The sequence below is a fragment of the Culicoides brevitarsis genome, chromosome 1 (genome assembly GCF_036172545.1).
Source record: "Culicoides brevitarsis isolate CSIRO-B50_1 chromosome 1, AGI_CSIRO_Cbre_v1, whole genome shotgun sequence".
NCBI classification, from domain to species: domain Eukaryota; kingdom Metazoa; phylum Arthropoda; class Insecta; order Diptera; family Ceratopogonidae; genus Culicoides; species Culicoides brevitarsis.
The window spans coordinates 36,414,368-36,436,565 of record NC_087085.1 but is presented as its reverse complement, the minus strand read 5'-3'; the positions used below and the strand labels follow the sequence as shown (position 1 = coordinate 36,436,565).

General features: G+C 28.9%; 2 protein-coding genes across 2 annotated transcripts in view; both read left to right on the top strand.

Annotated features, from left to right (window-relative positions):
* The window catches only part of LOC134836750 (1-phosphatidylinositol 4,5-bisphosphate phosphodiesterase epsilon-1-like), a 75,542-nt gene extending 56,473 nt beyond the window's left edge, over positions 1-19,069 (top strand). Inside the window, exons 3-18 of the mRNA XM_063851956.1 lie at positions 77-692; positions 4,866-4,985; positions 6,035-6,180; positions 7,669-8,133; positions 8,993-9,321; positions 9,463-9,566; positions 10,415-10,605; positions 11,207-11,354; positions 12,342-12,550; positions 12,776-12,901; positions 13,643-14,003; positions 14,073-14,303; positions 16,038-16,262; positions 16,328-16,473; positions 16,599-16,729; positions 16,788-19,069. Of these exons, the coding sequence (XP_063708026.1) occupies positions 219-692; positions 4,866-4,985; positions 6,035-6,180; positions 7,669-8,133; positions 8,993-9,321; positions 9,463-9,566; positions 10,415-10,605; positions 11,207-11,354; positions 12,342-12,550; positions 12,776-12,901; positions 13,643-14,003; positions 14,073-14,303; positions 16,038-16,262; positions 16,328-16,473; positions 16,599-16,729; positions 16,788-19,069 (5,688 nt within the window). The 5' untranslated portion in view covers positions 77-218. The remainder of the gene's footprint in view (positions 1-76; positions 693-4,865; positions 4,986-6,034; positions 6,181-7,668; positions 8,134-8,992; positions 9,322-9,462; positions 9,567-10,414; positions 10,606-11,206; positions 11,355-12,341; positions 12,551-12,775; positions 12,902-13,642; positions 14,004-14,072; positions 14,304-16,037; positions 16,263-16,327; positions 16,474-16,598; positions 16,730-16,787) is intronic.
* A 1,810-nt stretch (positions 19,070-20,879) lies between these two features.
* On the top strand, positions 20,880-22,118 carry LOC134836749 (slit homolog 3 protein-like). Its single transcript, XM_063851959.1, has one exon. The coding sequence runs from the start codon at positions 20,929-20,931 to the stop codon at positions 22,051-22,053; it is 1,125 nt and encodes a 374-aa protein (XP_063708029.1). The 5' UTR covers positions 20,880-20,928; the 3' UTR covers positions 22,054-22,118.
* The last annotated feature ends 80 nt before the right edge of the window (positions 22,119-22,198 follow it).

Sequence of the window (22,198 nt, the reverse complement as noted above, 5' to 3'; positions counted from 1 at the left end):
CAATTCAAAATCTTCGCAACTTTTCAAATGAACTGTAACTGTAAATTTCAATTTGTTGTTTTTTTTGTGTTTGCAGATAAGGCAGCAGCAAAGCAAGGCAAGAGCGAAACCGACAAACAATAATCAAAGGTTTATGTCGAAACAAGTACTGCCGTCGTTGTCGCCGTCATCACAGCTTCACGCGAAAACGCATCATCTAGGTTACATTTTAGCATACTATGCGGGAAGCTTTTCCCAGCTTGCCTTTTGATACAATTGACGAACACAAGGAAAACGATACAATCATTAGTAAGGACGGTAGTGAGGCGCGTAATATCACGACCTCCAAACAACAAATCGCCATCATCGGTTACAATAACACCATCACGCAATCAACTTCTTCTTCTACCACATCAGCGGCAGCAGCAGCAGCAGCAACTCGTACAGCAACGTCCGATTATGGAAATAGTACCGGCACAAGCAATGGCAAGGCTGGCAATGTCGTCATACAGCACCAACAATCAGAGGGATCAGCAAGCTCCGTGCCCGGCACGACATCTGACGACAAGACGAACAATAGCGGAGCTCCCGTGTCAGCGCTCCTTACACATCTCCCGTTTCCAGGAGAGCTAGAAGAATTACGTAACATTTTACATTTCCCCGAAGAAGTAGCACTGCGACTTACCGACTCGGAATATCAGCTCTTTTATCAGGTAAGAGAGATGCGCGAGCGGCACGAACAAAAGGAAAAACTACAATAATAATCTTTATAATTCATTTTCATTTGACATTTTACAACAACACACTGCCGCGCCAACACTTCATACAAAAACTAAAACCACATTTATTTCCATAAATTTCGCTATTGTATATCCTCCATCCTCCAACTGAACTACAACAATAATAAAAGTACGCTATCCCTTTCCGAATTTTATCCTCGGGGTGACAAATTTTCGTAATTTAAAAAAAAATAAATTTTCGATGTTTTTTTTTAAAAGACAACTTATTACATTTTTGAAGAAAATTTTTAAAGTACATTTTTTAAAGTAAAATTTTCGAAATAAATTTTCAAAGTAAAATTTTCAAAATAAATTTTCGAAGTAAAATTTTCGAAATAAATTTTCGAAGTAAAATTTTCGAAATAAATTTAAAAGTAATTTTTTGAAATAAATTTTCGAAGTAAAATTTTTGAAATAAATTTTCGAAGTAAAATTTTCGAAATAAATTTTCAAAGTAAATTTTCGAAATAAATTTTCGAAGTAAAATTTTCGAAATAAATTTTCAAAGTAAAATTTTTGAAATAAATTTTCGAAGTAAAATTTTCGAAATAAATTTTAAAAGCAAATTTTCGAAATAAATATTCGAAGTAAAATTTTCGAAATAAATTTAAAAGTAAATTTTTGAAATAAATTTTCGAAGTAAAATTTTTGAAATAAATTTTCGAAGTAAAATTTTTGAAATAAATTTTCAAAGTAAATTTTTGAAATAAATTTTCCAAGTAAAATTTTCGAAATAAATTTTTGAAGTAAATTTTTTGAAATAAATTTTCGAAGTAAAATTTTCGAAATAAATTTTCGAAGTAAAATTTTTGAAATAAATTTTCGAAGTAAAATTTTCAAAAAATTTTAAAAGCAAATTTTCGAAATTATTCAAAGTAAAAATTTTAAAAGTAAATAAATAAATTTTCGAAGAAAAATTTTTGAAATAAATTTTCGATGTAAAATTTTCGAAATAACTTGTCTATGTGAATTTTCGAAATAAAAAATAATTTTGGTTGAAAAAAATGTCGCCATCGAAAGGGATACAAACTAAAATGAAACAAATCCCTACGAACGAACAAAAAAAAAGTATATTTTTGCAACGTTCGCGAACAAACTATTGAAACTCCATTTAAGCAAAACGACAGTCGAGAAGAGTGGTAGAAAAATTTGTATCAAGTTCAAATCTTTTTATTATTATAGAGAAAATACTTTAGTTCACCGTATAATAGCAATTTTTCCCTCTTTTTATCAAAAAGCGAACTTTTTAAGATGATAGAGTAAAACTTTTTTTAAAGTACAAATCCAAGCAGAAATATACATTAAAGAACAAACAAAGTTAGTTCTCTTTCTTCCTCTGTTTGAACAAATTCACACAAAAAAAAAGAGATATTTTTCAACGATATTTTTCTTATCATCTCGCAGAAGTAAACTAAAAATATTCACTATTGTTGTCTTTTGTTACACATTCAGTCAGTCAGTCGACGTTTCTCGAGAAAAATAATAAGTTTCAGCTGATTAATCTTTGTGTACACAATTCTTCTTCATAAAAAAAAGATAGATCTGCTATTCTTACGTTATTATTTACCGAGTCATTCTGCGAATGTAAAACGCATGTGACCGTCGATTTGATATTGACTTGAACTGAATTCCATAAGAAAAGGATGATGCGAACAAGAAATAAAGTAAAATAATGATAATAATACGTAATACTCGATTTCATCTGCTAATAGCCTTATGAACAAACAAAAAAAAAGTTGATGTATCATGTTGAGATACTCAACTTTTTTTTTCACGTATAATAACTCTTTCGTAATATCTTTATCACCTGATGTCAGGAGTTCCATGGAATTAGCTACCTTTCGAAGAAAGAAAAAAAAATAATGGAACTAGATGAAGTCGTAATTGGTGATTATAAGGCGATAATGATTGATATAGAGATGATGATGGAGAAGCAGATGGTAATCCTTTCGAAAAAAGTTTTGTTGCGTAGTTGAATTGTTTTTTGGGACAGTTTAACATTTTCTTGAACATTTGACAGAATCTAGCTTAAACTTTTAAACCTAAAGGTTTTCGGATAGAGCTTTTAATTAAAAAGGATTTTTCTCAAATTAAAGAGATTCTATTTCGTTTGTTACTTTTGAGTTGTTATGGTTCATAACGATATTTTGTTTTTATAAGAAAATGCGTTATGAAGCAAATTTTATCAAAAATTTTGTGAAAAAGGACTTTCAGCTATTAAATTTATCAAATTTAGGTTGAAAATTTATTTTGGATGGTTCTGCCAAAAAAAAAAAATTCTTTCAAAATCCTCTTATTATGAGGGCTCATGTACAGATTTTTTAAAATTGAGCTATATTAACGTTCTCCGTCTCAAAATAAAGGTTTTAACATTAGAAACAACTTTTGTTTTGGAATTTTTCTTAATTTTGCGTTTTCGATGTACAGGAGCCATTTAAAGATGTTAGCGAAAAAAATTGATGAAAAAAAATTTCTGCCAAAATCCTCTTATTATGAGGGCTCATGTACAGATTTTAAATTTTGTATGAAGTGGTATAAAAACATATGTTTCCGGTAATATTTTGTAATGAAAAATCTCAAAAAAATCTTTAAAAAAAAATTAAATTTAGGTTCGTTTATCAAAAAAAAGTGCGAATAGTAACAAACGAAATACTTGAGTTTATTATTTTGAGAGAAATCCTATTATTGCTAAAAGCCCTACGGATTGAAAAGATATGAGATTGTCCCTTAAATAGATCAAATTAATGCTTCAGGAGACAAATTTATCTCTGAAGTGATCAATTTGATCCTTTAAGAGACAATCTCATGCCATTTCAATCCGTAGGAAGATTTCAACAGGAGCTTATAGGTTTGTAAAAGTTGAAGTTAGAGATTTATTTACAATATGAGGTTACTTGAAAGTACTTCTAATGAGGGTTTTAACTTCCCACAGCTTCAACTGTATTAAAGATTTATAAAGAAGCATACCAAAAGTTAGGAAAAAATAATATCATAGGCTGTATTCGGTATTATTTAGGTGACTTTAAAGGGCAGCATTAAAGCTTAAAAAACGAAAAAAAACCAGGACCTGAAAAGAAAGTTAAGATTGTTAAAATAGATGCCAATAATATGCTTTTCATATAAAAAAAAATACTTTAAAATTAATTGTCCTTCAGATCGTATTAATTTTTTGTTCGAGTACTTCTCTTAATCTTTCTGAGAATGTTCAGGTAAAATACATTGTTTTATCAGGGAAAAAATCGAGGAAAAAATTAATGACAAAAATCGCAAATTAATACGTATTTTTTATAAAAAAAAATATGATATACTTACCCTGGATTTCCCCGAAATTATTTCCAAAAATTTTCATCAAAGAGCACTTGTTGATGTCGGTTTCTGCTTCATCAAAAACCTGGCTAGAATATTTTCTGAGAACATCCTCCGGTTACAATTCGTCATTTCATTATAGATCTGATTCCTTTGTGTTTTAACACCCACATCAGTTTAAACCACACGCTGACTTCTCCTTTTCCCTCTGACCATCCCACATTCACAGTCTGACATTTTTAATAAACAACTTTTTATTCCTTTGTTGATGAATTTTTCTCAATTAAGCGCATCCACAAAAGCATTTCCACGAATTCAATGAATTTTTACTTGCAGCTAAATAAATCGAACATTGACCAACGATAAAAAATAAAAAGGGAAGGTTAAAGTTTACAAAAGGAAAAAAATCACATAAAAAATTTACAACTCGTTCTCTCTTTGCTTTAACGAAGGAACAAAACCAAGACAGGAACAAACCATGAAACAAGCGAAATTAAGTCAAAACCTATCAATGTGATTAAAGGCCTCGGGGAATTAAATCTACCTTTTCCTGTTATTTTGTTTACTTTTACCTTTGTTTTCTACTTTTGCCTCGATAACTCGGTAAAAAGTGAGATAGTCTCCAGTTGACGATATCTACCTTCCTTTCTACCCACCGCAGTTTGCTTAAAACACACACACAAATACACATTTTCGAACAAATTGTTTTTGAACAAAATTTTTGTAATAATATTTTTTTTTCTTATCCCTTTTTTTCTCTTCTCATGTTGCTCTTGTGACGATACGATGTGATGGCAACAGGTTACTCCCTCGGATTTTATCATAGAAGCACTAAATGATTTGCAAAAAGAGAACAAAGTTTCATCGCAATCTCTGGAAAGCACACAAGCATTCACCGAGATTAAAAAGAGATTTGACGAAGTAAGTATATGGTCTCCGGTGTTGATTTTTGAGAGGTCCAAATGTGTAATTTTGTACCATTAATTTAAAAGAATTTTATTAAAACTTAAAAATTTGTCTAATTTTTTTAAAATATGCACTGGGGTATGGAAAAATTTTCTCAATTTTAACAAAAAGTCCATATTTTAACATAATTGAATGCTAAAACTTAACCTTAAAGTCAATAAATATCAATTTTGAACCAATTAGAAACAAACAATTACTTGATATTTATCAAAATATGCACTGGGATATAACAATATTGTTCAAATTTTGATATTTTTTCATAAAATTTGAAATTTTAATACAAACATTATTTCAAGCTAAATTAAAAAATTGAGATTTAATTGAAAAAATTATCAAATTAAACTAAAAATATTTAGAGAAATTTCAAAATATGCACTGGGATATTAAAATATTGCTGAAAGTTTGATATTTTTCAATAAAATCTGAAATTTTAATAAAAAAAAAAATTATAAAAAGGTAAATTTAAAAAGTTCAAATGCGTAAAAAACAATTTATCAACTAAAGATCTTCAAAAAAATATCAAATTGTGCATTGGGTATACAAATTTTTTTTAAATCCCAATGCGTATTTTGATATTTTTTTAATTTTTTTAGTTCATTTAGTTGGTAAAATCTAAATTTTAAACAAATCAAAAAATTTAAATCTATAAAAATTTTCTCATAGCCATGAAAATTTGTCGAGAATCATCAGAATGTGCACTGGGATTTCAAAAAATTCTCCAAAAACTCAAATCCCAATGCAAATTTTAATAATTCTCGTCAAATTTCTAACCTAAAAGCACAAATTTACACGTTTGGACCCTTATTTTATGTGGGCGAACCACAGATGAAAATTATCCTTTGTGACATTTTGGTACAAATTTAAACTCATATCACATTAAATTACCCACTCACACAACTGTATAATTGAAAACATCTGTCGGATTCTCCTCATCTTCTCAGTCTCGTTTGACAATGACGTTGACATGTGTATTTTATTTGCTCTTTTTTTTTCGCTTCTCTTAGGTTTGCCTGTGGTCCAAATATACCGTCGTTTCGCAGCAAACGATCGAGGAGAAGGCAGCATGTTTCGCCTGTTTACTCCGAATCGCAATCACCTGTTGGAACATTGGCAATTTCAATGCGTCTAAAGAGATAATTGATGGCTTGAGGTAAATATTTTTCATTTTTCTCGTGAAATCCGCAAAAATCCACACCCACGTGTTGAATCGAATTGCCGATTATATTTTTTTTTATTTAATAAAATAATCATAATATCATGAATGGAATGGGCTTCATTGATATGCGACGATTAGCTGCGAGCTGAGCAACAATACATCGCTGCTAATACAAAACGCATTATCATCAACAACATAATCATCGCGTCTCGTGCTGCGTTGTCGTTGTCGGTGTCGCAAAATATATTTTTTTTCTGCTGCTGTTGTTGTTGCCTCTGCTGAGAAAGAGTGAATATAAATTATGTGGTTTGCATCTCAATTTGTGTTGTTGTTATCGTCATTTTAATATCGATTTTGCTTGAAACTGATAAGGTTGTTCCTGGATAAACAAAATTATTATTGAGTCAGTGTATGCGACGCGTGCAGAATAATTTAGCATGCAATAAAATCATTTTCATGGGAGAAATTCACCTGAGACAGGGGTTTCTTTCGGCCTCCAGCTGATTTTTAAAAGACTGTAGGCCGGCGGAAACTACTTGCTTCCGGAATTTCAGAGCAACAGTTTGGATCTAAAAGTGCATCAAATTAAAGTTTTTTGAATGATTTGAAAAATGAGCGATTTTTCGTAAAAAAATCATTAATTTTAAAAAAATAAAATTAAAAAAAAATTATAAAATCAATTTTTTGAAAAATCATTAATTTAAAAAAAAATAAAATTGATTTTATTATTTTTTTTTAATTTTATTTTTTTAAAATTAATGATTTTTTTACGAAAATTATTTTAATAATTTTAATTTATGAAAAAAAATTAATGAACAAAATATTTTATTTTTTTTTTCAATTTTTTAAATTTTTGAAAATTTTTAAAATTAATAATTCAAAAAAAAAATTTGAATAAATTTTATAAATTTGATATTTTTTAAAAATTTTTTTAAATAATTCAAAATTTTTTTTTAATTTAGAAATTTTAAAAAATTTAATTTAATTAATTAAATTTTTATAAAATATTTTTGAAATTATAAACAAGTTAGAATTTTCTCTTAATTTTAAAAATAATTTGATTTTCACGATTTTATCGAAAAATTATTGAACAAATTATTTATTTTTTTAAAAAATTAAAAAAAAAAATAAAAATTAATGGTTTTTGTTTGTTTTCAAAAATTTGATGAATTTACGATAAATTAAAGCTAAAATCATAATTTTTTAAAAATTTGGTTTTCTTTTAGTTCTACATTAATTTTTCAAAAAAAAAATTTTTCATGAAAATTTATGTAATTTAGTAAAAAATTTAAATATTTGTGAAAATTAATTCAAATCGCCAAAAACTCTCCATAATTACTCATCAGGCAGCTAAAACCTTCAATATCACGCTCATTAGTTTAAATTAAATTCATGTTTAACATCGCCACACGATGACATAATGATTGTCAAACACACACAAATCCATGCTAAAAACACAAATTTTCATATATTTACTTGCAGATCAATTAAGCACGACCAGTTTTGGTTGTATCTGCGTGAGAAGGGTGAAATATCCGTGTTTGAATTCCTCGAAAACGCCTTCGATACGACGAATTACATCAATGCGCTGCAACGTGCCATCGCGATACCAACGTGTCGCGTCATCCCGTACTACGACGTGTTCATCCAAATTCTCAAAACGAGCATCGCCGCCGAATATCGGAGCTTCGTGGACTCGATCATGATGTTGTCGCCGCGCAGTCCGAGCAGCAAGTCGCACGAATTGTGGAAAGAAGAGGTGCGAAAATGCCTGCCGGACGACGTGCACTTCAATACGAAAATTCTCGAGCCGTTGCGACGCGAAAAACACACGTTCCGAAGTAACAATGTGGATGCGCACACGGCAATCGACAAATTGCTCGCCATCAAGCATCATCAGGCAGCGTTGACGAAATTAGTGCCACAAAATTTACTCGATTATTTGAGGTAAGCGCGAAAAACTCATCCATAAATGCATTATACCGCCCATCAACCGATATTTTGGGGTAAAAATTCGAACGTTTTTCCTTGAAACGAAGCGGAACACGTAATTTTATTCAACATTTTTTTTTGTAGTTGAGCGCTCTTCCATTTTAATTAAATATTTTATGCAAAAAAATGAATGTGTAAAATATTCGCGAGCTTCATGGGGAAAAACGTTCACTCATGTAAAAATATTTTGGAAAAAATTAAATGCAAAAAATGCGATTAAAATTTTTACATGAAATTAATTTTAAAAAAATAATTTTTAACACATTTCACATAAAATTTGTTAAAAAAAAAATAATTACAAAAATTTAAAAAAATATAATTTAAATTATCATTTGAATAATTATTTAATAATTTAATTTAATTAATTTTAAAAAGTTAAATGAAAGTAATTAAAAAAATTCAATTAAAACATTAATTCAAATTAAAAAATTTAAATTAAAAAAAATATTTTTAATTATAATCATTAATTAATTATTTAAAAAAAATGTAACAAGAATTTTAAAGTTTTTAATTTTTTTTTTGTTTATTTAAATTTAAAATTTAATAAATTTTATTATTTATTAAAAATTTAATAAAATAAAAGAAAAATAAAAATTTTCAAAATAAAAAACTCAAGACAGATTATTTCTTAATTTTTAATTATTTTAATATTTTTATTATAAATAATTATTTTTTTAAAAACTTTTTTTTTAGAATTTTGACATTTTTCAAAAAAATAAAAATTATTAAAATTTTATAAGATTTTTTCAAAATATTTTTATATGGGCCCAAGAGCAAAAAAAAAAGAGTTTAGCATTAATTTAATTTTGCGCAGATCCGAATCATATCAGCCACGACAAGCGAACAATCAGGCGGCATCCCCACTTGACGACATCGAAGAAGAATACGAGGTTGAACTGGGTACATACAATCCGGTGCAGCCAATTTTCAACGATCACGGCATTAGCATCATTCCCCTCTCATCCAAATGGAATCCCGTGGACCATCACATACTGCAAGTGTTGCATCATGGCACCACTGCGGTGCTATGGGAGCCCGAAATCCCGGCGGAAAAGTCGTCTTACGTGTACCTGCGACTCGAACGTTCGTGCTCGGCGATATCGTGGCATCGCGCTGGCTGGAAACAAATAAAATCACAACAAGGTGAGCAAACTCGTATTTGCATTTTAATGGAATTTTTTTTACCTTGCCGAGATATTTATCAATATACAATATTTTTCCTTCATTTCCTTTTCATTGTTTTTATTTCGTTTTTTTTCTCTCTTTTTTCGGATATTTCCTCAGATTTTAATCCGACAATAAATCCTGAAGAAAGTGTAGCTCATCACGTATCGAAACATTTGCTGAACTACACCGACACAGAATCAACGTACCAAACGTTAGAAGAGGTAAGTAAAGATATCAATCACTCATCGTTTAATGTATCAACATAATCCGCAAGAAGATATCATGAATTTTTCACGTTTTAACGTGTCTTCAATTTCAATGTGATAAAATGATTTTTTTTTTGTTTTAAATTTTCTTAACTTATTTTTGACAAAATAAAAAAAAAAGTTTTTTAGACATTAAATTTAAAAAAAAAATAGAAAAATTTCCTTTTTTAAATAACTTTAAAGAAAAAAAAATTAAATTGAAAAAAATTAATAAAATAAATAAATAATTAATTAAGGTTTAAAAAGTCCAAAATTAAATTAATTAATTAAAAATCCTTTTTTTAAAGAACTTAAATTTAAAAAAAATAAATTTGCGATGTTTCACATTTTTTTATAAAACATTTAATTTTTTTGATTTAAATTTAAAAACTTAAATTCACCCTTCAACAAAATTAAAATGACAGTTACTATTGATAAAAAAAAAAAATAAAAATTGATGAAAAAAAATAAAAAATTTCTAAAAATAAAATTAATTTTTAAATTTAATCATAAAGTTCATACATTAGGAAAAAAAAATTAAATATTTTTTTTTAATTTTTAAATAAATACATATAAAAATGATATTTTAATAATTTTGAATAATTTTTTAAATAAAAAACTAAATATTTAACTAAAATAATAATTTTTTTAAATAAATAAATAATTTTGTGAAATTTTAAAGATTTTACAAAAATTTAATTTTAAAGATTGAAAGAAAAAAAATTATTTTAAATTCCCTCACGTCACAAATTTTACCGAAAAACTCAATTCTACCTCAAACCTTTTCACAAAAATTATCATAATTTTATTCATTTTTCCACAAGGGATCACTCGACTTGAATGCGGTGAAGGAAATATCAATTGGGTCACGCAATCATGAGTTTGACGTGGATATCGTCGCTGCCGGGAGACGCTACGGTCTAACACATGTTGAATGCTGCATATCCGTGCTATATGGGAGTTCAATTAGTGATAATCGCCTTTTGTGTATAATTTGTCCTCCGATGTTGTGTCGGTAAGTATCTCTCTCTCTCTGCTATAAATAACATTCGATCTCTGTCGAAAATTTTCAACAAATTTATTTTTTAATCAAAAAGTTTTGTTTCGCTGTGAACTTATACGGGGGAAAGTTGTGACACACATTAGAAACATAAAAAAAAGCTTTAGAAGAAACACATGTGTGACAGTCACTTATCAATATAAGCACACATTTAACACTACAACTAGTGGCATTTATATTATTATTTTACACAATTTCACATAAAATGGCGCACATACAGAGAAAATGGAAGGCATGTGCTGCAAATGACAATTTATTTTTCTGCACATGAAAAAATCCTCGTTGGAGCATTTATCTTTTTTTACGTACAGCGAGACACATTTTTGAACAACTATCAGAGCAATAGTTTTATCTCTCTGACAGATTCCCCTTATGTTCTGATTATATGCTTTGTGAACAGGACTTAGCTCTTTGCTGCTATTTCTTCTATTTTTTCTATGCATTACACCCACTCGAAAAAAAATTTTTTTTCTAAAATAAAAAAAAAATATTAAAAGGCTCTTGTCATATAATAAAACTTTTTTTTCTATTTTCCTCCCTATTTAAAATTCAAAAGTGTTTGGTATGTTGGAATTTCCTGGATGCTGCGTGGCATTAAGCGGCAACAAAATTTAACGGATCGCTCGCTGCTGTGGCTGAAGGAACTTTATATCCAGTTGTACTTTGAGAACAATGGACAACCGCTTGTAGCTGATGCCATCAAGGTAATTATTGACTAAAAATATAAAAATTTAATTATCATTCTTTGCGGTTGTTTTTTTTTTAGTTAAGGGATTGTAAAATTATGGGATTTTTTAAAGTTCGAATAAAAAAATTTACATTAATTTCGTTTAATTAATTTTTAATTAAAAATAAATATATTTTAAATCATTAATTATTTTTAAATTATTTAATTCAATAACAAAATAATAATAATATTTAATTGATTTTTTTTAAAGAATTTAATTACCTTAAATAAAAATTTTAATTTAAAATTTAATTTTGAAAATTAAATTAAACTAAATTTAAATTTTTAATTAATTTTATTTTATTTTTTTTATTTATTATTTATTTATTTTTTTAAATTATTTTATTTTATTTAAATTATTTTTTTTTTTATTTTTGTATTTTAATTTAATTTTTTTTTATGAATATTAATATTAAATGGAAAAATAAAATTTAACTCACTAATAATTTTTTATTTGATTTTAAATTTATTTTATTTCAAACTTTTTTCTGATAAAAAAAATAAATAATAATTATAAATAATTTTAATAAATTTAACAAAATAAAATTAAATTTAATAAAATTTTTATTATATAAACTAAATAATTTTTTTCAGATTTTTAATTAATTTTTTTTTAAATTATTTTATTATTATTAATTTTTTTTTAAATTTTCCTTTTCTTTGATTTTTTAATAATTAAAAAAAATGTCGAGCAAAATTTTAGAAACTTACCATCTCCATTTTAGAATCTCTTTAAAAATTATTAATGATATAATTTTTTTCGCGCGAAAGTTACGTAAATACCTGTCTGATAATGAGTAAAAATATTCATGAACTTTATGTTAAAATGTCAATTAATATCACAACTTTTACTCCTCTGTCTCTTCCCATTCTCTTCTGCTACAACCGCATACAATTTTTCCACGAAAACTCGAGAAGAAAAGTTGCAAATCTAATTAGTCATGTTTTTCTTTTCTTCTTTTAGGCATTCGGCGGCAAAGATTGGAAACAAACAGCGAGTACGTTAAGTGCTGCAACGAAATCGAACGAAGCCATCGATGTAATACGGCGCGAAAACACGATACGATTGCGAAAGAAGAAATCTGTCGCAAACATCATGAACACAAATAGCAGTTCGAGTACGGGTAGTTCTCACGTGCTAAGCGACATATTGCCAAAAGATGCCAAAACTAGGTGAGTTCCTTGTTGTTGTTGTTGTCTTCTAATTAGATTTTAATTGCATTAATGTGACAATAATTAATTACGTTAAAGTAGTCGCTTCTTCTTCTATTTTTCTCTGCGATGTTGCCATTGTTTGCGGCACTATCGATAAATTGCCGTCAATTTACTTGCATGTTTCGTGTCGCCGATCAATATAATTAAAATAAAGTACAAAATTTTCGTCGGTTTTATTTTTAGGAGACGCGAGACAAAGGAGCTCGGTGAAAATATATGGCAGAAAATGAAATTCCTGCGTGCTGGTTCTGTAGCTTACGAAACGCAAATCGATTTTATGAGCTTTGTTCAGTTGTATCGATCTTTCAAGTAAGTGTAATAGTGTCTCTTTTGATCCCAGGTAAAAATTTTGTGGTAAAATTTCCTAACTGAATTATTAAAAATTTTTTTTTATTTTTTAACAATTTTAATAGAGGTACATATTTTTTTAACGAAATTTCAATTAACGAATTTTTAATTAACAAAAAAAAGCAAAAAAAAAATTTTTTGAAATAAAAAATATTTTATTTTTGAAATTTTTTTTAAGTAATTAAGTTAAATATTTCGAAGATATAAACTTTCAAAATAAAAAAATTATTCAACAAATTAATTAAAATAAAATTATTAAAAAAAAAAATAAAAAAAATTATTTAATTTAATTAAATAAAAAAAAATTAAAATATTTTTTTAAAAAAATTAATTAAATTAAATAATCAGGTATATAAATTAAAAACCATAAATTATTTAAAATCAAAGTTATTATTTTTTTAATTATTTAATTTATTAAAAAATATATTTTAATTAATTAATTATTTAATTAAATTAAAAAATAAAATTTTATTTTTAAAAATCTATTTTCGCTGAAAAATAAATATTTTTTGTGATTTAAAAAAATTAAATTAAATTATTACAAATTTTTTTCTTAAACATCTAAAAGTAGTTCAATTTTAATTTTTCTTTACCACAAAATTTTTAACTCGGTTTCGATATATTTTATTAAAATGTTTTTTTCCATTCTCTTTTTTTTGTGTATTTTCATGTTTTTTTTTGTGTGTTATTAAAAAACAATAGCATTTCGGCTCGCAAAGACTTGCGTGACATATTTGATCAGTTATCGGTGACACGCAAGGCGAAGATTGTGTTGTCCAGCGAAAAGAGTCGCAGCGCACCGGAACTCTGCCATTTCCAGGGAAAACGAAAAATCGGCCTCCTTACGCGTAACAACTCGCTCGATTTGGAAATTACCGAGTCAAAGTACACGCAAAAACGGATTTTCGATGAAATTTGTTCAGCCAGTATTCTAACTAATTGTGCCGGAATAGATATAAGCAATTGCAACAATCATGTTATCACACTGACAACGTTGAAGAAATTTTTGGAAGTGCGACAGATGGAAATTAAGTCGGAAGAGGAATTAAAATTGATTATACAGGTGAATATTTCCATAAAATTGGTCTCTCTAAAAAGCTGTTTTAATCCAATTACCTTTGTTCGTTTTTAGCGTCACGAGCCGGAGCCTGTATTGCGTTTAGAAAATTGCTTAAGTTTCGAAGGATTCGCTAGATTTATGATGGACAAGGACAATTATGCATTCATATCAGAACACATTACGCCCGAAACCGCAACCAACATGAATTTGCCTCTGTCGAATTACTACATTGCTTCTTCCCACAACACATATCTCACCGGACATCAGCTCAAAGGTGAAAGTTCGGTAGAGTTGTACAGTCAAGTAAGTTTAAAGTGCATTTATTCACTCGTCACTGTCTATCATCATGCCTTTTTTTCATTATTATTATTAATTTCCACAATGTAATTAATTTATGTGGTAAATAAATTGTTTCGCGTTAATTTGTCATCCAGGAGCTTCAGTGTGAAAGCGACACTTCAATGAATTTGCATTATTCATACTTACCTGCCTTCGTCTCGGACAAATTATTATTATTATTTATTGTTGCGAGTTGATTCGAGTGGAAAAAACGTAAAGTGTAATTGTTGTGTACACAGAGATAAATTGTTGTGGATTATTAGCATAGTATCCGTTTTGATAGACAACAATTTCTCGGTATTTTTTATCGTGCGCTCATTAAGAATGATTGTAATCAATATGAAATTGTTGTTTTTTTGCAGTGCGATTCAGATAAAAAAAATTTTAACTCAAAATGTGAATGACAATTTTCAAGTGAATTAATTAAAAATTTTTCAAATTAAAAACAAGTCGAGCTTAATACCACATTTTTTCTTCGAAATGCGGTAAACATGAATTTTTCAAAAATTTATGTTAATAAAATATTTTTTAATTAAATTTTTTAATTAATTTTTCTTCAGGGGCAAAAGTAAAAAAAAAATTTTCATAACTTCAAAACTTGATTTCAATGAATTTTAAAATTTTTTAAAAAATATTTTCAATTTTTAAGAATTTTTGTATTGAAAATCTTATTTTAACATGAATTTTCTTCTTTAAATTTTTTTTCAATTATTTTTTAAAATTTTTTGACAGTTATTTTTATGAAATTTTTTTGTTTAAATTTTCAGATCAATTTTAAATAATCGAATCTCAATGTAGATACCATAAAAACATCTAAAATATTCATGAAAGACCAAAATTTGTTAAAATTTTGGCATTTTGTATGAAACAGTATTTCAAAACTTTCTTTTTTATTTTTGATTGAAAAAAATGTTTTGGGACAAAAACATCGGAAAAAATTTGGAACGGCCTACAATATTTTGGAAAAATATTTAAAATTTATTAAAATTTTTTAATGTAATTTTTTTTTCAAAAAAAATTTCTGAAAATTTTCATTTATTTCAATTTTTATTTTAAACATATTTTAATAAATTTTCGAAAAATATTTTTCATAAAATCACTAATTGTGAAATTTTATTTAAGAGATTTCGAATTTAAATTATGAAAAATGTTAAAATTTGTTTAAGTTATGGAGAATCCTTTTTTGACTATTTCTGAAGAAAAATTAATAAAAGTATAAGTTTTCCTTAAAAAATTCATTCAAAAATTTATTAGTTTAAAAATTATTGAAAATTTTTAAAAAAATTAATATATTCAATAAAAAAATATAAAATTGTAATCATAATTGCTCTTGAAAAAAATCTAAATTTTAGCTTGAAATTAAAATGATTTAAAATTGTGATTCTAATTCTTCATAAAAAAAAAACTAAAATTAAGCTTCAAATAAAAAAACGAGAATTTTAATGAAAAAAAAATCGAAATACTCGAGTCACTTAAAAAAATATTTACATGACTCTTCATTAAATCGATTCCATTCGACGCGTGTATCGATCTCTTTGCATTACATTCCCTTTAATTAATTAATCATTATCTCTTCCTTTTTTTGTCCGTTCTTCTTGTTTTTCTCGTGCAATTAAACAAATCCATTGTTAATCGTTTCATTTGTGCCGAGCCTGCGGCAAAAAAAAAACACAAAACTAATATATCAATCATTTGCAGGTTCTCCTCACGGGCTGTCGATGCGTCGAACTTGACTGCTGGGATGGCGACGACGGAAGTCCCCTCATCTATCACGGGCACACCTTTACGACTAAGATATCGTTTAGACAAGTAGTTGAAACAATAAACAAATACGCTTTTGTCAAGTCTCCATTTCCTGTGATACTGTCGATCGAGAATCATTGTTCAATGTCACAACAAATGCGAATGGCTCAAATTTTTCAGGTAAGAATTTTTTTTTGCTTGGTTTGGATTAATTGAAAAGTTTGATGATTTTTGTATTATTTTAGTCCGTGTTTGGTGATAAGCTTGTGACAAAATATCTGTTCGACACAGACTACAGTGATGATCCCGTTTTGCCTAGTCCTGCTCAACTAAAGTACCGAGTAATTATTAAGAATAAGAAATTAATTGCGGAAGTACCACAATCTATAAGGTAAGTTAAAAAATACAAATTTACCACATTTTTGTACTCCTCAATTCAATATTTCCAAATTTGTCTCTGAAATTTGATGAAAAACTAAAAAAAATTCGTTAAAAAATCGTGAAATTTACTTACAGACCTTCATCTTCTGGAAAACCAACTGCTTATTTGGGAGGACGTACGAGTTCAATTATATCGAATACGAGTGCTGGATCGCTGAATGACGATTTTAGTGATGATGACTACGAAGAAGATGATGATTTTGATGGTAATTTTTTTTTAAACTTACTTTCAAACATTTTTCACAAAAAATCTCTTTTTTTTAGAAAAATCTTATCACTTCAATTGGGGCAGTATCGATGATCGCCAATCGCGTCAAAGTTTAGCATCATCTTTTGTCAATCTAACACCAACGAAACGCGGTGACTTTGACGACAAACCGAAAAAACGCAGTAATCAAATTGCCAAAGAGCTTTCCGATCTTGTTGTTTACTTGCAAGCCATCAAATTTCGCGGACTCAATCCTTACATTGAGCAAAAGACGCAATTAACTTCCGCACAAATTGCTGCGAGTGCAACGCCATCTCGCGGATCACTTGTTACGGTCGGAAGTTTATTGAAGAACTCGTCGGGCGATTCGTTGACAACGGGCGGCGCCTATGTTGCCGATCATTCAAGCGGATACGAGTCAGAAAGCGGAACAACAAGTAGTGCTGGGCGAAAACACGCTGTGCCCAATATGTATCATCCGTGTTTCCAATGTGCCAGCATCAATGAGGCGAGTGCCAAGAAGTTGTGTCGAAAGCATCCGTTGGCGGTAATTGCTCATACGCGCACGCAAATTGTACGAACGTATCCTGCTGGCCTACGAATCGACTCGTCAAACTTCAATCCGGTGTTCTTTTGGGCATTCGGCGTGCAAATGGTTGCTTTGAACTACCAAACGGAAGATGCCCCAATGCACATTAACAAGGCGATGTTTGAGGAGAACGGGAATGTGGGATATGTTTGCAAGCCGGATGTCATGTGGAACTCGAAACACTTGATGTATCGTCGCTTCAATCCGCTGGAGAAGGAGTTTGATGGACTGCATACCGCTCAAATCGTCATAAACATTGTGTCAGGACAATACGTAAATATACAAAAGCCAACGTGTAGTGTCTACGTTGAAGTCGAAATTATTGGTATACCTGTTGATTGTTCAAAGAAGAAAACGAAAACTGTGAAGAAAAATGCATTTAACCCAATTTGGAATGAGACATTCCGTTTCAAAGTTAACTTTTATGATTTATCTTTTCTACGCTTTACCGTGATGGATTCCGATTCGGGATCGCTACTTGGTCAACGAGTACTTTCACTAAAATGTCTGCGACCTGGATATCGGCATGTACGTCTCAAAACAGCTACAAATCAACCGTTGAACATGTCCTCACTTTTCGTGTATTCCAAAGTCGAGGAAGAAAATTTCGATCGGGTTGCCGGCGACAATGAAATTGTACAATCATCGAATTTAGAAAACCTGTCAATTATCGAGGTTTTGTCGCATCGCGATAACACGGTAGCTCTGAAAAGAAAAATGTTCTTCTTGACAGTTTATGGCGTGAGTCAGGACGAACCGTATCTCATTCTAAAAATAACGCAGGAAAGCACGACGCGCGACGTGATTCTCCAAGCGCTTCACAAAGCTGGCAAACTCAATCAAAATCTCAAGGATTTCGTGCTAGTTGAGGAAGTTCATCGGGGATGGGGAAAGAGTGAACGTCTTCTTCCGCCAACACAACGAGTTTTGGATGTCGATGAACGTCCCTTGCTTTCCCAGGCACAATGGCGAGGCGAAGGTAAATTCATCATAAAACAAATCGGCACAGATCCAAGTAGTAGAGCATGGCTCACAAGCGTTCGAAACACCTTTGAACGTCGCAATCACTTACCTGCATCAAATGACAGCCCAAACACCTCCACAGACCTGTCATCGCTGGAAAATGTCGAAAACTTTCTCGTTTGCATCCATAATGTGTCGCAAGATATTCCTTACGCAATACTTCGAGTTCCTATGAAAGCCACGGCGCAAGACGTCTTGGCGCAGGCACTACTCAAATCTCGCCGCATGGACAATCCAAATAACTTTGTACTGGTAGAAGAATTGGGAAATCCAACAGATTCGCATTTCTCGCAGCGCCCTCTATCCGACGACGAGAACATCTACATGATCCAAGCCAATTGGAAAGCCATCGGGCGTTTCGTCATCAAGGAACGCTCACAAATTACGCCCTTTCCAACGCGAAAACAACGATTCGAGAAACTCGGCAGGGGATTTAGCTTGTCAAGACCATCGCTGACGGGATCTATCGCAAAAACGCTGAGCGATCCAACCACAAGTAAAATTAACAAGAAATCCGATTCGAGTCAAGGTGCACATCGCTTCTTTAAATCGCGCGGCAATCAAAGCAGTTTTGGCTCGTACTCGACAACGAGAATACAAGAACGCGAAGTACACTCAGAGGGAGAAACGCTGAGCGACGAGGAAGCCAAAGAGACAGATATTATCTCAACCATGTCGCGACTCAAACGCATGTCTATCAAAAAACTTCGTTCGTGGAAATCGTAAAAAAAAAGAATTTTTCATGTTTTTATAATAAAATATTTTTTAACCTATCCTCTGAAGCGAAATTCGTTTTTAAAAAAGCAATTTGTGATTTTTGGGATTAGTTTAGAACAAAACATGCCGTCTGCTTTAATAATAGCTTTTACCTATATAACTTGCAAACTATATTGTTATACTACAAAAAATATATTTTTAAAATGAGAAAAACGAATATTTTACGTAATATTCCTATAAAAGAGAAAAATCAAGAGTATTGAATTATATATTGAAAACAGCATAAAGATCTGTTTTGGACCTAAAAATGAAAAAAAAATAATAATAATATAATAAATTAGTGTGCAATAAAATCGTTAAGAATTAATTATAAATTGTCGTCAGTACCTCTTCCCTCTATTTATTAATTATTATATTATCTATTTTGAGATAATTCTAACATAAATTTATTATTGTAGTTTATACACTTTAAAGATATTTACTAAAAAAAATGTTTCTAAAAAATATTATTAATTATATTATAAAGATTTATTTGCTACTTGTTCTCCCTTTCGCTGTCATGTGAAAAATTTTAACAATTAATAAAGTATTTAAATATAAAAAAACCGTTACCACGTACCACATTTTGCTATCAGATTTTTTATATATAAATTATTAAAAAAAAATGAATTAAAAAAATAAATAAAAAACTATACATTATATACACGTTAAATATATAAATTATAATGATAAATTTTTTGAGTGTCCCTGTTGTTCAAGAAAATAAAATTTCGAATGAAACATGATTTCAAGTGAAATTATGGACAAAATAAATAAATATATAATAAAGCTAAAAATAAATTAAATTAAAATAAATAATAAAAGAAAACGATGGATTATTAAGAAAAATTTTAAAACAGATAAAATATTATTTAAAGAAAAAAAAATACGATTATTAATTTATTAATAAATATTTATTATTATTATTAATTAAAGTTAATGAAAAAAGTAAATTATATAAAAAAAATAAATAAACACAAAAAAACGCTAAATAATAAAAATTAAAAAAAGATAGAAAACTTTATGAAAAAAAGTATTTTTCATTCGTGTTCTTATCAGTATTAAATTAATTGCAAATATGAATCATTTACAAAGAGGTAAGAAATTAAAGACTTTGTAATCATTTAATCTGCGTTGAATATTAATTATGAGTCACACTTCATTTTTATTGACATTTTTCACCTTTTACAGGTCTTATCAATTTAATTTTAGATTTTGATAGTTTTCATCGAGTGATCAAAATAAAGTTTCAACCAGTTTTTCTTAAACATTTCGCAAAGTAAGTCGCAAATATGAAAGTGCTTTGTGGTTTTATACTTTTAGCTCTTTTTTCCATCAAGAGTTATGGAAATCCAATATTTATTGAAGTTTATCGTTGCAATGAGAATACTCCTTCTGTTTGTATTCTAAAAGATCTCTTAATTGAATAAAGAAATCGCTAAATAATAAATTTAATTGTGTTGAATATTAATTATGAGTCGCAAAGACGTCAAAAAAGTTTGTTTTTCTTAAACATTTCGCAAAGTAAGTCGCAAATAACTAAAAAAAAGATAGAAAACTTTATGAAAAAAAGTATTTTTCATTCGTGTTCTTATCATTTTTAAATCAATTGCAAATATAAATTATTTACAAAAAGGTAAGAAATTAATGACTTTGTAATCATTTAATTTGTATTTTCATACTTTTTTCCATCAAAAGCTATGATTTGATTTAAAGTATGTCTTATCATCTTTAATACGTCTTATCAATTTCGTTCTTAAATTTTTAAAAAATTGAAAACGAAATTTAGATTAGTTGTTCCGAAACCGTTCTTGAAGAAAGTCGAAAACATGAAAATATTTTTCGTGAGTCTTTTAGTGGCTTTATTTTCCACAAAATGTTACGGAAATCCAATTTTTATCGAAGTTTATCGTTGCGAAGAGTCAAAGCATTCTCGTTGTCTTCTCAAAGATCTTTTGATTGAAGAAAACCAACATTTTATGCCGAAATCAAAGTACCCAACTAGAATAACTCAAGTAGTACTTTCGTCGTCAACTGTATCAACTTTAACCTCTGACATCTGTGACGCATTTCCAAACTTGGAAGAACTTGATCTGACCGGGGTTTCACTGAAATCTATACAAAAAGGTGCCCTCAGCTCTTGCAAAAAGCTAAGAGATATTCGTTTACAAAATAATTTGTTATCACAACTGGACAACGACCTCTTTCGTGAGAACAAATTATTGTCTTCTATTGATTTAAGCAACAATAAATTGAAGTGGATTCCTGAAGATCTTTTCAACGGTTTGTCTAACCTATTGATGATCGATCTAAATGCAAATGAAATTTCACGTTTGCCATCAAAGATTTTTGATGGCTTGAAATCCATGGAGACTCTATTTGTCGGATATAATCCTCTGTTGTCACTCGAAGTAGAAAAGTTCAAAGAAAAAATGCCACAATTGGCAAATCTCATCTTCTTAGATGTCGATTTGTCCTGCGATCGAATGAAGGAAATTAAGGACTTTTGTGAAGCAAATTCAATTAATATGGAAGTCAATGACAATCCTCATTCTGATCGTGTTCGAAGCAACACCGTTTCAAGCATCCTTTATAAAACGATTCATGATCCTCATTATGTAGAAGATGTTTGGCATGTAGAAAGAGAAATTAGATGGAAGTGTTTGAGCAACGAACAGCACGAACGTGAAGTTTTACTCCGAGAAACTCTTCCGAAAATGCTAAGTGAAGCTAACTTTGAAAACCGAGGATTAGAAATGGAACGAAAATTCGATGAGCTGAACGCTCAATTTGAAATGAAGATTGCAGAAATGAAGAACAAAACGGAAGAGGTTGAAGCAACTTACCTCAAAAAGATTTTTGACGGTCAAACTTTCATGTTGAACCTTTTGAAGAAGAAATTGGAGGATCAAGATGCTAAAATAGAGAATTTGGAAAAATTATTAACTACGTGAATTAAAACTTTAAATTTTATTTTAAATTGAAATAAAAAATATTAATTTCATCAATTTGAAAAAAAAATCCCATATTTTGATTTATTTTGTATCTAAAACGAGTCTTTTAAAAGTATTTACAGAATTTCGAAAATTTTATTTTTTT

Coding starts and splice junctions, on each gene's coding strand:
- LOC134836749 (XM_063851959.1), top strand. CDS start 20,929: ATGAAAATATTTTTCGTGAGTCTTTTAGTGGCTTTATTTTCCACAAAA.